This window comes from Nannospalax galili, unplaced genomic scaffold, assembly GCF_000622305.1.
Source record: "Nannospalax galili isolate Female #2095 unplaced genomic scaffold, S.galili_v1.0 scaffold137, whole genome shotgun sequence".
In the NCBI taxonomy this organism is placed as follows: Eukaryota; Metazoa; Chordata; class Mammalia; order Rodentia; family Spalacidae; genus Nannospalax; species Nannospalax galili.
In genome coordinates, this window is record NW_008340203.1 from 989,723 (window position 1) to 1,003,705 (window position 13,983).

At 45.5% G+C, this 13,983-nt stretch overlaps 2 protein-coding genes across 2 annotated transcripts; both read right to left on the reverse strand.

Moving 5' to 3' along the window:
* Positions 1-1,976: 1,976 nt before the first annotated feature.
* Positions 1,977-2,996, reverse strand: Krtap29-1 (keratin associated like protein 29-1). The gene has a single exon (XM_008835224.1). The coding sequence runs from the start codon at positions 2,994-2,996 to the stop codon at positions 1,977-1,979; it is 1,020 nt and encodes a 339-aa protein (XP_008833446.1).
* Positions 2,997-8,004: 5,008 nt separating this feature from the next.
* On the reverse strand, positions 8,005-9,462 carry LOC103735848 (keratin-associated protein 16-1). Its single transcript, XM_008835225.1, has one exon. It carries the CDS (start codon positions 9,460-9,462, stop codon positions 8,005-8,007), a length of 1,458 nt encoding a protein of 485 aa, XP_008833447.1.
* Between the last annotated feature and the right edge of the window lie 4,521 nt (positions 9,463-13,983).

The following is a 13,983-nucleotide window of genomic DNA, read 5'->3' on the forward strand; positions in this document are numbered from 1 at the left end:
AAGGATCAGGAACTTTTGCAGAAGAGGCTGGCAGAAAGAATGTAAGAGCCGGGGTAAGGGGTGGAGTGTTAACTGGAAGTGTCCTCTGACCAGCAAGCTACAGTCACACCTCCTTCCCACATTGGTCAAGGAGTCGATGGGGAGTCAGTTACCCCTCCTACCCAGTCAACCTTAGCTGCATGTAGGGGAGGGCTAAGGATATATAAGCTGAGAATGCCGAGGTACCTCTCTCACCATTTTGCAAGGTTTCTGGGAAGTCATTTGAGTGTGGACTTTCCAGGGCAGCTGAAAATGTGAGGAGGGGGGCACTCTTCTGTAGATAAGCCTCTACCCTTTATAAATAGACTTATTCCATCTATAGGCAGAGTATGGCCAAAACCTGTCTAGATGGGTAGTGCCCCAGCTCTACATGGGTCTCTGTTTAGTCAGTACCTCACTGTATACCAGACTTACTCCAATAAAGAATATAAAAATCTTACTCCAATAAAGAATATAAAAAGTTTAATTTTTAAAACTGGATTTAAAAATTCTTCCAATCCATGAGCATGGGAGGTCCTTCCATCTTCTGATGTCTTCCTCAATCTCTTTCTTTAAAGATTTAAAATTTTCACTGTAGAGGTCTTTAATGTCCAAAGACAAGTTTTAACTTTTTGCATGTGTATATCGTAAGTTTTCAAACAACTTTGTTCTTCTTGGTTTTCTTTTTATATATTTTTATTTATTTGTGTATTTATTTATTTATTTGAGGGTAGGGCTTTTTGGTTTGGTTTGATTTGGTTTCATTTGATTTGTTTTGTGAAAGACTCTCATGTAGCCCGTGCTGGCCTGGAATTCACTACATAAATAAGGATGATCTTGAACTATTTCTCCTCCTTCATGAAGACCTAGGGAGCTAACTCAGGGCTTTATACATGCGAGCACTCTAGCTACTGAGCTACATCTCCAATCTTTCATTTGTTGTTTGGTTTGTTAGATTGTTGGTTGGTTTTGATTTAAATTTTTATTTTTGAGAATTCATACATAAGTACTGTATTTACATCATTTCTACCCCTCCCTCTCCCCCTCCCGCTCCTCCCACATCCCCCATCCCGATTCCCTCACAATTTCATGACCTCTTTCTTAATTATTATTGTTTTATAGGTATTATTCATTTGTTTTTGAGACAGGGTCTTATTATGTATCTTGGGCAGCTGGAGCTCAAGTTCCTCTCAGCCTCCAGAATGCTGGGATTAAAGGCATGCTGCAACCACACTCAGCCCCCAGGTTATGTTAATCTATACATTTCCTGAATTATCTCTGCCTTTAGTTTTGTAAGCCCACTCATTATGAGGAGTTTTGTAAGTCCACTCATTAAGTGAGGCCACTTAATTCACAAGAACTCTCTGTGGTGAAAAACTTGGAACCCAGTGAATCATTTGTCCTTCCTCCCAGCTTGACTGTCTATAGCTCTAGACACCTGCTACCCATGCAGCCTGACGTAGACCCACTGACTGGAAGGCTCGGGGTTGTATTCAAATGTGACCTAAAGAATGTTTAGGTAGGAGTGCGTGGAAAAGAATGAAAGCACTCTGCAAATTTTATTCTCTAGACTTAACCACTCACGTTTTTTATTAAAAGTTACAGCAAAAGCATCTCTGAGCTACATGTAAAGAAAGAACTGAAGAGGAGGCTTTGCTGATGTGAAATGAGTTGACATCGGGAAATGCACGCTATAAAGTGGACCATGCTGGCTGAAGGGTCAGTCTTGGCTAAGAACATCCCTTCCGAATTGACAGATTCTCTCTTCAGCACTTGGAAAAAATGTGGGGCTGAACTCCAGCGAAGCTAGGGAGCAGGCAGCATCTGTGCTGGGCTGGCAGCAGGGCAGCCCCAGGGTGGCTATGCATGAATGGATTGTGGTATGTCCTCAGAGGAGGTGTGAAAAGTGTTCTATCCTCGAAGTGTGGCCTTGGAGAAGCTGGACTCAGCTAGGTTTGTCAGGAAGTGGGCAAGCTGGTGTTTGCTTTGCACACACTTGGAGAAGTTGGGGGGCAGAAGTCGGAGCCCCCGCTGGATGGTTTGCCTAAACCAGTCACACAGCACGGTGGCTGGCAAGAAGGAGATTTGCATCCACTCTGGTTGGAGGTAGAACCACCACAAGTTGGCTGGCCAGAATACACACTGCCACATGAAGCTGATTTGCTAAGGTGCTTTATAGAACAAGGAGACTGGCAGGTAGCCATGGGCTGGCAGATGAAGGAGACAGAAGGAGCTGGATGGCAGTGAAATGGCTGGCAAGGGGAGGACACACAGCAAGTCTGACTGCAAGGACTGAACATACAAGTAAATGGTTGGCAGGCGACAGGGGTGCAGGGAACCGATCGGCAAGGCTTGAAAACATAGCAGATAGGTTGGTAATAAACTGACTCGCAAGGCTGACCTTCACCTCTGATGGGTTGGCATGACCCTCCTTGGCAGCAGGCTGGCTGGCAGGAGCTAGCCTCACAGTTCGTTGGTGGGCATGGTATTTCAGCAGAGGAAGTTCCTTCAGAGCAGGATGGCTGGCAGAATCCAGCTTCACAGCAGGCTGATTGGCATGATGCAGATGTGCTAGCTGATTCCTGACAGGAGCTCTGGAGGCAGGAGCTGTCATCACAGCACTTCATCTGACAACCAGCAGATTCCAAGCAGAAAGGCTGGCATGATGCATCTGGATGAGGAGTCCGACCAGCGCCAGGTACACCGCAGGCTGTATGTAAGCCTATGGGTTGGCAAACAAAACCCACACAGGAAGTTTCTGGAAGACAAGTAGGTAGACAAGAAACAGATTCACAACTAATTGGGTCACTGTGGGCTAGCTGACAGTTTTCCTGACATGTCACTAGCTGCCATGTCCTCCTCTGGCAAGAACTGGGCAAACAAATAGCGTTTCGAAAGCTTCTACCATCAGAGCATGTGGAGATGGTGGGCACAGCTGGAATAGCCGTGGCATTTCCAGGACAACAGCTGTCCACCATGGTGCTGCTGAAAACCAGGCTGGGAAGCTACTAGCTCAGCTGTCTGAGTTTGAAAAGCATCTAATAGCAAGGGGCTTTTATAGTCCCTCTCCAGGAGTGTTGGCTCTACTCGTGGCATCTTTCCTTGTTATTGTTCTTACTCAGCCCCATGCAAACATCTGGTTAGAAAGCTTCAGGAGCCCAGGGAGATGTCCCCACTCTTTAAAAACATGCCTGCTGAGTTGAGAGTCTTCTTTGCCGAATTTGGATTCATAGATGCCGCTCTGGGATGAGCTGTCTCTTTTACAGGTTGCTCCCCAGGCTCATGGAAGCAGGCTTTTCCACATACGCACTCATCAGGAGGCTCCGCCAAGCTAAAACATCCACTCTTCCTCTGGGATGCAGTTGTGTGCTATAAAATCAGGAAGTGACACTCTGACCTTACTGGAAGAGAGGGCATAATAATATCAAAGATGGAGAACAGAAAATTGAATCAGTGGACCCCAAGGATGCTTAACTGTCTCTCCCTCGTTCTAGAACCTTCACATGGGGCTTTTTGGAAAGTTAACCCCAAAAGCAATCTACAGATTCGATGTAATCCCCATTAAAATTCTAAAACAATCCTTCACAAAAATTGAAAATGTAATCTCAAATTTCATATGGAAATACAGAATTGCTCTCTGTAATAATGACTTTAATGGTTTCGATTTATCAAATCCTTGATGGCATTTTTCATTTATCCATGAAATGACCTTATCTAGTCATTGTCAACCCTATGCTAGAAGGTAGGAAAAAGGAACTCAGAATTTCAATTATGTCCCGCAATTATACAAATAGGGTCCAAAACAAGATCGAAAACCAAAGTGGGTGACCCAAAAATCTGATCTTAACCACTAATTGGCCATCCTGGGAAGGTACAGAGAGAAGGATTCTAATACAGTGAGAGAGGATGACATTGGTCCAGGGCATGCTGGCCCAGGTCCTGCACTGGAATCCTGTCCCCACGGCAGTAGACCAAACTAATTGAGTATTTTCTCCATTTAACAACATACCCAAAGATGATCTTTTAATTTAAAATTTTAAAAATAAATATTTCAGTTGAGTGTGGTGGTTCATTCCTGTAATTCCCATACTTGGGAACTGAGGTAGGAGGATTACTGTGAGTTCAAGACCAGTCCAGATTGTATAGTTAATTCTAGGCCAGCCTGAGCTGAAATGTGAGAAGTTTCTCAAAAATTTTTTGGGAAAAATCCCTTCAGCTGTTTCATCAAGGACTATTAAATATGGAGATCAACATGAATTCTGCAAATATGAAAACCTTAACAACCAGAAATAATATCAAGACATCTCCGCAAAATAGTTTTCGAGTTCCAGCAATCCCTTTAAAAACTAAGTTGTGAGGGGCTTTCAGAATCCTTCTCATTTTCCTCTGGGCTTGTCCCAGCTCAGCATCACTAACCGATTCTGCCATCCCCCTCAAGTGCATGTCCTGGCCTGCTTCCTGCTGGAAGTGTGCAATGGCATAGGAAGGTCATGGTCTAGGAAGCAGGCAGGGCTGGTCTTGACTCCTGGTTCTGTAGCCAGCTCATTCTGTTAGACACATTAGCTCATTACCCACGTCTTCAAAGTGCCAAGCGCATCATTAACTGCCTTGTTGTTTTGTGGATTATTTTGGCTGCCTCACAAATATGAAGTAGCTAATGATTCTGAAGGGGACTTCACAAAGTAGCAGCTATGAAATACCTTCTTCTTGACACTCTTCTAGCCATAATTTTTAAAAGAAGAAAACCTCCTGATGAGAGCAATGTCTGGAAGACACTCACCCTCGTCATTAAAGAGCTTTTTTCCTCCCATTGAGTTTTCTGTCCTTCCCTGAACGTCCTCATGCACATCTTCTTCTGTCAGTCATTCTGTCATCTTTCAAACTGCAGAGATCATATACTATGCTTTAGTCTGGAATATTTTTACCCCAAAGCTCTTCATCTCCCAAGAGAAATACCTTAGGTCTGATCAAATAAGTCAACCTACTGGGAACATGGAAATATTTGAAAAGTAACATCACCTTCAGTTTCAGAAAAGAAAGTCTGTACACAGACACATAGCATAGATTGGAAGCGACTCACTTCTCATCTATTTTTCTCTATGTGATTCTGCTCTTGTTTTCTTTCCTCTTTAAAAAGTTTAAAAAAAAAAAAAAAAAGCCTTTATAGAGTCAGGCATGGTGGTGCAAGCCTTTAATTCCGGTACTCAGGAGGCAAAGGCAGATGGATCTCTGTAAGATTGAGGCCAGCTTGTTCTACATAGTGAGTTAGTTCCAGGACAGCTGGGGCTACAGAGAGGCCCTGTCTCAAAAAGACCAAAAAAAAAAAAAAAAGAAAGAAAGAAAAGCTTGATGGAAACAAAACTTTTATTTTTCAATCAATTTGATGTGGTTGAAGGCACTGGAAACATCTACAGTAACATCAAGGACACCTCATGACCACATCAAGAAATATAGTGGTTGGAGCTGAAGAGATGGCTGGGTGGTTGGGAGTGCGTCTGCACAAGCATGAGGATCCAAGCACCCAATAAAAAGCCAAGTGTGGCCACACGCACCTGTAAGCTCAGCGCTGGGGTAGGGGCCAAAACAGAAGGCTCTCTGGCCCAGCTCCAAGTTTCAGTGAGAGACCTTGGCTCAAAAGGAATAAGAACGACAAGGCAGGACACCTGCTGTCCTCCGCTGGCCTCAGGATGGGGGGGCGGGGGAGCGAGAGAGAGAGAGAGAGAGAGAGAGAGAGAGAGAAATACAGTGATCCATAGGCTTTGAACCAAACTTTGGGTTTTAATAATTTGTATGTTACTTACTAGCTGTGAATATCCTGATATTCTCTCTCTTTTTCACTAGTTGAGTCTGCCATAAATATATATATGTTATATGTGTATATCTATGTATAAATGTGTATGTATGCATATGTGTATCCAAACATATGTATCATTTTTGTCCTGTATATATACATATAGTCTTCTAGGGGTTATTTAAATCAATCAACATTATTATTAGGGATCATCAACGCTGTTGCATACAGCTATTGCCCATCCATTTTTAGTGACATTTAATATCATTGTGTGACTATACCACATTTTATTTGTCTGTGTGCAGGCGTTTGACTTGTTTGCCCTTCAGTTAAGAGAGTAACTCTAGCATGCATGCCCACAGTTTCACTGTTGACCTGACCCTCTTCCTTTGTCCTGTCTGGTGGTTCTCAAATGGGGGAATCTCAGTATTCCCAGGAGATGTTTGGCAATGTCCAGGTGGTAGAGAACAGGAATGCTGTTTAGCACCATCCAAGGCGCAGATCAGCTCCTCAACAAAAGACTGTCCAGCCCAAACACCAATATTGACAAAGTTAAGAAGCTCTGGTCTATCCCTACATGCGCTTATGATGCTTTAAGTTAAGCCTGGAGGGCAGGCGATCACCCTCCTTTTTGTGCACCAAGTGTGCTATGAAGAGCCTCTGCATGTGAGAACATAGGAGAACATATGTGCAGTTTAGACAAAGAGTGTCTGTGGAGACAGAAGAACATAAAGTTCTCCTACAAGAAATCCTAGCACTCAGCCTTCCTTACTGCAAGCATGACTTCTGTTTACTTTTTTAATCCCACTTTGACTCAGACTTCTTTTCGTTTCTCTGAATGCAGGACCATGTCTTTCCACTGAGTTCTCCATAGCGCAGCCAGAAAGACTGTCAAAAACTCTGGATCTTCATGTTCCCTGCACTCAGCTCCATCACAGAAACCCTGCACCAAATTCAAGCATCTCTGTCTAGTACACAAGGCCCATGATGGGCAGATCACTGTCTGCTGCCCAACCTCCAGGCTCACCTTCCCTCTAAGGACACCTCTACCAAGCATCACCTAATGAACAGTTTGCTTCCAACCCCATTCCTTTGTACTTGCTTTTCCTGCCTGGACAGCTGCTCCTTCTCTGTTTGTATCTGGTTAATTCCTACTTGTGCTGAAGATATGGACTCTTTGCTTAGCCTAATGGAATGTAATTGTCTCCTCGCCTTGTATCACCATATCACCAAGGAGATTCCTGAAACTGAACACCGAGCCCTGAAACTGGGGACTGAGACTTGTTTTTCCTTCCTAGAGTCTAACACAATTCCTATTACCTACCTAAGAGCTATCCCATAATGCTCACTGGATGGCTGGCTAAATGGATGATTGAAAGGATGAATAGATGGAAGGAAGGAAGGAAGGAAGGAAGGAAGGAAGGAAGGAAGGAAGGAGGGAGGGAGGGAGGGAGAGAGGGGGAGGGATGGAGGGACGGAAGGAGGAGGATGAGAGGGAAGGAAGGGAAGGCTAGAAAGAAGGAAGAAGGAAGCCAGAGAACGAAGGAAGGAGGTGAGGTGAGAAGAAGAGGAAGAGGAGTTATAGGGAAGGAAAGAAGGGAGGAAGTAAATGAGGGAGGGAAGTAAAAGGTGAAGAAGGGAAAGAGGGAAGGAGGAAAAGAAGGAAGGAAACATACATAGAAGGAAGGATGACCAGGAGAGAGGTAGGGATGAAGGGATGGAGGCATGGACGAGCGCTGGGTGGAGCTGCTCTCCAAGATGAAACAAGTCTCTGGAGACTGCTGGATTAACAGAAGAGCAAAAACAGCATATCGCTTCAACCTCGCCACTTTTATTGAACAATTATATCTCATTGAAGAAGTCCCCAAGGAACATAATACATGAGGACAGAAAATGTTTTGTGTAGGAAAGAGCCCAATGATGTGGTAGAGCCACTCTTCCCAGACAAGAACCCAGGATCTCTCTCTCTCTCTCTCTCTCTCTCTCTCTCTCTCTCTCTCTCTGCCAGGAGGTGCCGCTTGGACCATCAGGATGCTGACACTTCTGATGAGCTCCCTGAAGCCTAGGCAGGTGGGCTGTGGCAGTGTAGAAAGAGTAAGATTCTAGCTAAGTCATAATGGGCTTTACAGAGGATCACTCAGGTTCTTTGGCTTATGGCTGTTGCTTTGCAGGACGGTGAGCTGGATGGAGACAGGTCAGCGGTCAGCAGGCTTGCTGGCCGCAGGTTGAGGAGCTGCAGCCTCACCGGTGGTCGGGTTGGTAGGTTTGGCCTCCGAGGGCTGGCAGGGAGTCTCATCTGAGACCTCCACCTTGCAGGGGGTTGAGTTGGCACAATCGGGTTGGCTGGAAGTAGACTTCCTTCTGTCCCCCTTACAGGAGTCGGAATCGGTGCAGGGCTGGCGGGAGCAGACAGGGCGGTAGGAGTAGGAAGTGAGGCAGGTGGGGCGGCGCAGGATGGAGTAGCATGAACGGTAGCAGGCTGGGCGGTAGGAGATGGATGTCACATACGGCGGCCTGAAGGTGATGGGTCCAGAGCAGATAGGGCGGCAGATGGGACGGCAGATGGGGCGGCAGGAAACCGGGCTGCAAGGTTGCTTGGAGGAACTAGGTATGTAGAAAGTCCGAGGAGGACAGGTTGGCTGGCAGATGGCAGATGCAGAGGACCCAGGACGGCAGCAGAGAGGCTGGCAAGAGGTAGGTGGGCAGGAAACCGGCTCACAGGAGACAGAACGACAGCGCTTGACTATGTAGCAGGAAGGTTGGCATGGGCTAGACACACAGATAGATGGCAGGCAAGGACTGGGCTCAGGACAGACAGGTTGGCAGATACTAGACACACAGCATGAAGAATCTTGGCAGCTACTGGAGACACATGACGGCTCACAGGGGCTCTGAACACAACAGACAGGGCGGAGACAAACAGGCTCACACACCAGAGCCATACAGGCTGCTGGCTGGCAGACACTTGACTCTGAGCAAGATGCCTCACAGGGACTGGAGTCACAGCAGACTGGCTGGCAGCTGCTGGCTGCAGAGCAGACAGATGGACAGCAACTAGGTGTCGGGCACACCGGCTGGCAGCAAGCAGGCTCACAGACCACCGGCTCGCAGACCACAGGCTCACAGACCATGGGCTCACAGATCATTGGTTGGCAGGAGGCAGGCACAGTACAGAAAGCTGAACAGCAGCTGGGCTCACAGGCAGACTGGCAGGACGTGGGTATGCAGAGGACTGGCTGGCAGGGAGTAGTCTCACAACACACAGGCTGGCAACTGTTCCCGGAGCAAGAAGGCTCACACACAGTGGCCTCACAGCACACAGGTTGGGCACAGCTGCTCCCAGAGCAGGAAGGCTCACAGATGGTGGCCTCACAGCACATAGGTTGGCAGCAGCTGCTCACAGAGCAGGAAGGTTCACAGATGGTGGCCCCGCAGCACACAGGTTGGCAGCAGCTACTCACAGAGCAAGAAGGCTGGCAGCATTGTGAGCCACAGCCAGATGAGCCACAGCTGTCCTCACAGGTCACCAGCTGCCACGTCTGGCTCCGGCAAGAACTGGGCAGGCAGACAGGCCCTCCACAGCTCACCTCGGTGGAGCAGAGAGAGATGGCTGGCAGAGAGGGACATTTCCTAGAACAGCAGCTGCCAGTCATGATGGAGGTGTCTCTGCTTCTTGTGAGTGCTGGGAGGTGGCTGTTTGACTGTGACAGCTCTCTGAGGCCCTTCCTTTTATACCCCCACAGTGGTGCATGATGTTTGGGGGCCCCTGCATCTTTTCCTCATTGCTGTTGGGGCTCTGTTTGTGAAGGAACATCTTATTATGCCAATATTTGTTGATCTAGACGTCATCTGCCTACCCATAAGGAAGGTGTTTATTTATTGACTTGCTAAATTTGGATTCCTCAAAGCTATAGGTAGCCTTAGACTAAGCATCATCATCCCTCGGCTGTGTGATCTATATTTCCTAGCATCACAAAGAAGGAAAGAAGGAATGATCTTAGAATTTACCCTCCTTCTACTCTTCCATTCTAAGCCCTGGGGTGGGCACAAAAGTCCCCACAAGAAAGAACACCTATTCTCTGTAGCAGGCCCCTGAGCCTATAGCAAGCTTACTGCACTGTCCTGAAAAGCTCCACAAAGGCACCCAGGGAGGGGTGGAGAGAAGCAATGAGGAGCTCAGTCAGGGATCAAATATCTGGGCTGAATTTTCAATGACCGCACTTCCCATTAACCACCAGCAGTGAGGCACAGATGATTCTCCCCCATTACAGATGGAGAATTGGGGGTGGAGGGTCAGAAAAATTAAGTCTCTTGCTGAAGATTGTTCCCACCCTGCCCCCATGTAGATTTCAGCAAGCAGAACTTTTTTAAATGTTAATTTGTTATCCTACTTTGTGTGTGTGCACACGTGTGTGCACGCTCACGTTCATATGCACATGTGCCACAATACACATGTGGAAGTCAGAGAACAGTTCTCTCCCTCCATCATGTAGATTCCGCAGATTGAACTCAAGCCATCAAGGTCACACTCAGATTTTTAGATTTGGTAACAAGTGCCTTTACTGACTGAGCTATCTCACCAGCCCTCAAGCTAGACCTTCCTAGGAGACTTCACCAAAGTTGTGTATCACAGGCTCAGCACATGATGCCACCTCCTTTCCTGTTCCAGAGCTTCCCTGTCTGGGAGCATTTGCTCCACTGCCCCTGGAAAGCCCTGACATGCCCTCTCTGCTTCTCCTCTCCTTTCCTTCCACACGTGTCTGCCCCAAATATTCAGCGGCTCTCCACAGTCATCTTTGCCTTTGGAGATTTTGAGTGCTCTTGAAAGGACAATGCCTTCAGAACTCAACAAGTGAAAAGAAAAGGCAGGCAGCCACAGGAAGGCTTTCCAGGTTTGTCTCCCAGGCAAACAAGACTCCTCTGCTGCGATTTGAGACAGAGAGGAGGTGAGAACAAACATCAAGGGTTGGCATTTTCATTCAGTGAAGGAGCTATCTTGCCTCTACCTTGTGTTTCCATCATCAACGCAGAAGTAGATTAGCCTCCCCTGGAAAAGCCAAACCATTACACCATCCATTCACACACCCTCCTCCAAACATTAATGTATACACTCATCCACTCAATTTCTCTTTTGTTCATCCACTCAACTAGGACCGCACTGAGTTCTGCGGGAGGAAGACAAAAAGCATGAGCTACAAGTTCAGCCACAAAGCACGAGATTAAAAAATATATATGTGTGTGTTTAAATATATGTATGTATATATGCACACATGCATACACACACACACATGTCCATGAGCAATTATGCCATGTCATGACAAGTGCTATAATAAAGAGATATACAGGTGCTTTGGCGGCACTAGGAAAAATAGTCATATGAATTTTAGGAAGTTAGGAAATCCTGCTCAAGTAACAAGATGGCAAAATTGGGGGCTGGAGACATGTCTCATTGTTTAAGAGCACTGGCTGTTCTTGCAGAAGACGCGGGTTCGAATCCCAGCAGCTAGCAACCGTCCATAACTCCAGTTCCAGGGGATCCAATGCCCTCTTCTGTCCTCCTTGGGCATTGCATGACACAGGTACATTTACATACATGCAGGCATAACACTTATACATATAAATTAAAAATAAATAAATAAATAAAAATTTTTGTATGATAGCCAAATTGAATCCTCAAGGAAAGATGCAAAGCTCAATCTGTGGAAGCCAAAGACACAATGGCAGGATATATTTGGGAGAGCAGCAAATAGTCTGGCATAGACAGGATGAAGTGCATAAGAGACAGGAAGGGACAGAGATGGGGCTGTAGGGGTTACTAGGCACTCAGCCATGAAAAGTCACAAGTAAGAAGTTAGATTTTATAACAGTACTCCGGAGTTTAAGCAACAAAGAAATTTGGTGGGTTTGCCATTTTGAAAAGTGTCTCTGCCTATAGAAAGGGAAGAAAGACCCTTTCTGATGGTCAGGGAGACCATCGGGAGACTGAGCAATTCCCCAAAACCTCCTTGATGAAAACCTGAACCTGGCAGCACTCGGGATAGAGCAATATGAAAGGTTCTAAAGAAGCATAACCTAAAAGTCTCCAGAGTTGAAACTATAAGATTAGAGACAGAGATTGCACTCTTCCAGATGTATCTCTCAAGCAACAGGGAACAGGGACTTTCTGCCAGCTCTGCAGAAGGCCAGCTCCCTGCCATGCCTAGCTCCTCTCCATCAGCTTCTCTTCCTCAGCTTAGTCAGTGATGGAAATATGGTTGGAGATGACCCCATCCCAACAAGTCCCTCATAAACTCACTGATGAAAACTGGCATGGCATTTCTCATTGTACTAGGGTGCCGTCTCTTCAAAGAATCCTTCCCTGCCCTTCCTACTTGACTTCTCTTTAAAGTCCTGGTTACCCTTTGGCATCATACAGGTACTACAAGAACAAGGACGTTGTCTATTCAGTTGTGTATGCCTGGCACCCAGGGTTTGATATATAGGAGATGCACAATTAATGTTTATTAATGAACAAATGAGACCCTCTGTGTGTAGCTAAGAAGGGCAGCCCTTGCTGGCAATTCAAAGAAATCACTACCTCTACTCATGCATCCGGGTGACTGCCCATGAGCAATAGATTAATCAGCTACTTTGAATCACAGCGACTCGGTGCAGAGCCGCTGGCCTCTGGACAGGTTGTCCCTTCAAGGGACAGGAAGCTCCTTCTGTACCTGTGTTTGTCCTGTGTTTAACAAGTTAGTTCTTAAGAAGCCAATTCTATCCGGAGCAAAAAACTTAACAGAGTTTGAATATAATCAGGGAAAAGTCCAATCTCATGTTATCACCAAAAGTAAAGCATGTTGCTACCAATGAGTTTATTTTTTTTTACAATGAAACCCAAAATTGAAGGCGCAATTACTATTGGTATATATCTAGAATGACTGAAAATAAAAATAGTGATAATATCAAGTGCTAGCAAGGTGTAGAGCAACCAGAACACGCAGACAGGGCTAACTGGAATATAAAATGACACTACTACTTTGAAAAACAATTTGATATTTCTTTACATACTTAAACATTCAATTGCCATTTCCTCAGCAATACAACTCTCAGGATTTATCCAAAATAAATAAAAATATATATTCACATAAAAACTTGCACACAAGCATTCCTGGAAGTTTTAGTCCCAATAGCCAAAAACTTGTAAGCAAGCTAAGTGCCTATCAATAAATGAATGCATTTAATATGGTCTATCCATGCAATGGAATAAGATTCAGTAAAAGAAGAGCAAGCTAGCGAGCTGAGAAGATTCCTAAGTCAGTAAAGTGGTTGCTGTAGGAGCACAAGGACCTGAGTTTGAGTCCCAGAAGTCATGATAAAAGTGAAGAAGAAGAGGAGGAAAAAGAAGAGGAGGAGGAGGAGGAGGAGGAGGAGGAGGAGGATAGTGGTACAGTAATTGCGCTATCATAATCCCGGTACTTAAGGAGGCAGAGATAGAATCCCTGGAACTCTCTGGCCAGCCAGCCCAGCCTACTTGAGGAGTTCTAGGCTAGTGAGAGACCCTGGCTCAAAAGAAAAAAGTGACACCTGAGGAACAGAACCCAAGGTTGTCCTCTGATCTCTACATGCACATATGAACCCACACACATATGTTCCCTCATATACACGAACATGCACACATGGACTTACACACACACACACACACACACACACACACACACAGGAACAAACTATGGATGTCTACAACAGTGTGAATGAATATCAGAAACATCACACAAAGTGACAAATGGTTCACAACTGCATGATTTCTTTCTTTTTATAAATGAAATTCTGGAAATAGAAAAGTGTCTCATGACACGAAGAGCAGGCTGGTAGTTACCAGAGGCTGGTGCAGGTAAATATCTGCAAGAAGACATCTGAGGGGTGATAGAACATTCCGTGCATTGAGTGCAGCAGTGATGATGTAAGTACAGTGTGCACAACCATCAGATCCCATTGGAATGGGCACTAAACATAGTAGCGTTTAATTATATGTAAATTATATCTCAACAAAATTAACATAAAAGTTTATGAAATTATCAAAGAACTTTTAAATTTTTTAATGAAATAAATGAATAAAGGTAAAATGGTAGACGCAGCAGTTTCGAGTTCTACTTATAAATGTGCTTTAAAAAGAGTCTGCAGAGCCTTGTGGG

Bases quoted from the DNA above. Each gene is read 5' to 3' on its own strand.
- Krtap29-1 (XM_008835224.1), bottom strand. From the start codon at position 2,996: ATGGTGGACAGCTGTTGTCCTGGAAATGCCACGGCTATTCCAGCTGTG.
- LOC103735848 (XM_008835225.1), bottom strand. From the start codon at position 9,462: ATGACTGGCAGCTGCTGTTCTAGGAAATGTCCCTCTCTGCCAGCCATC.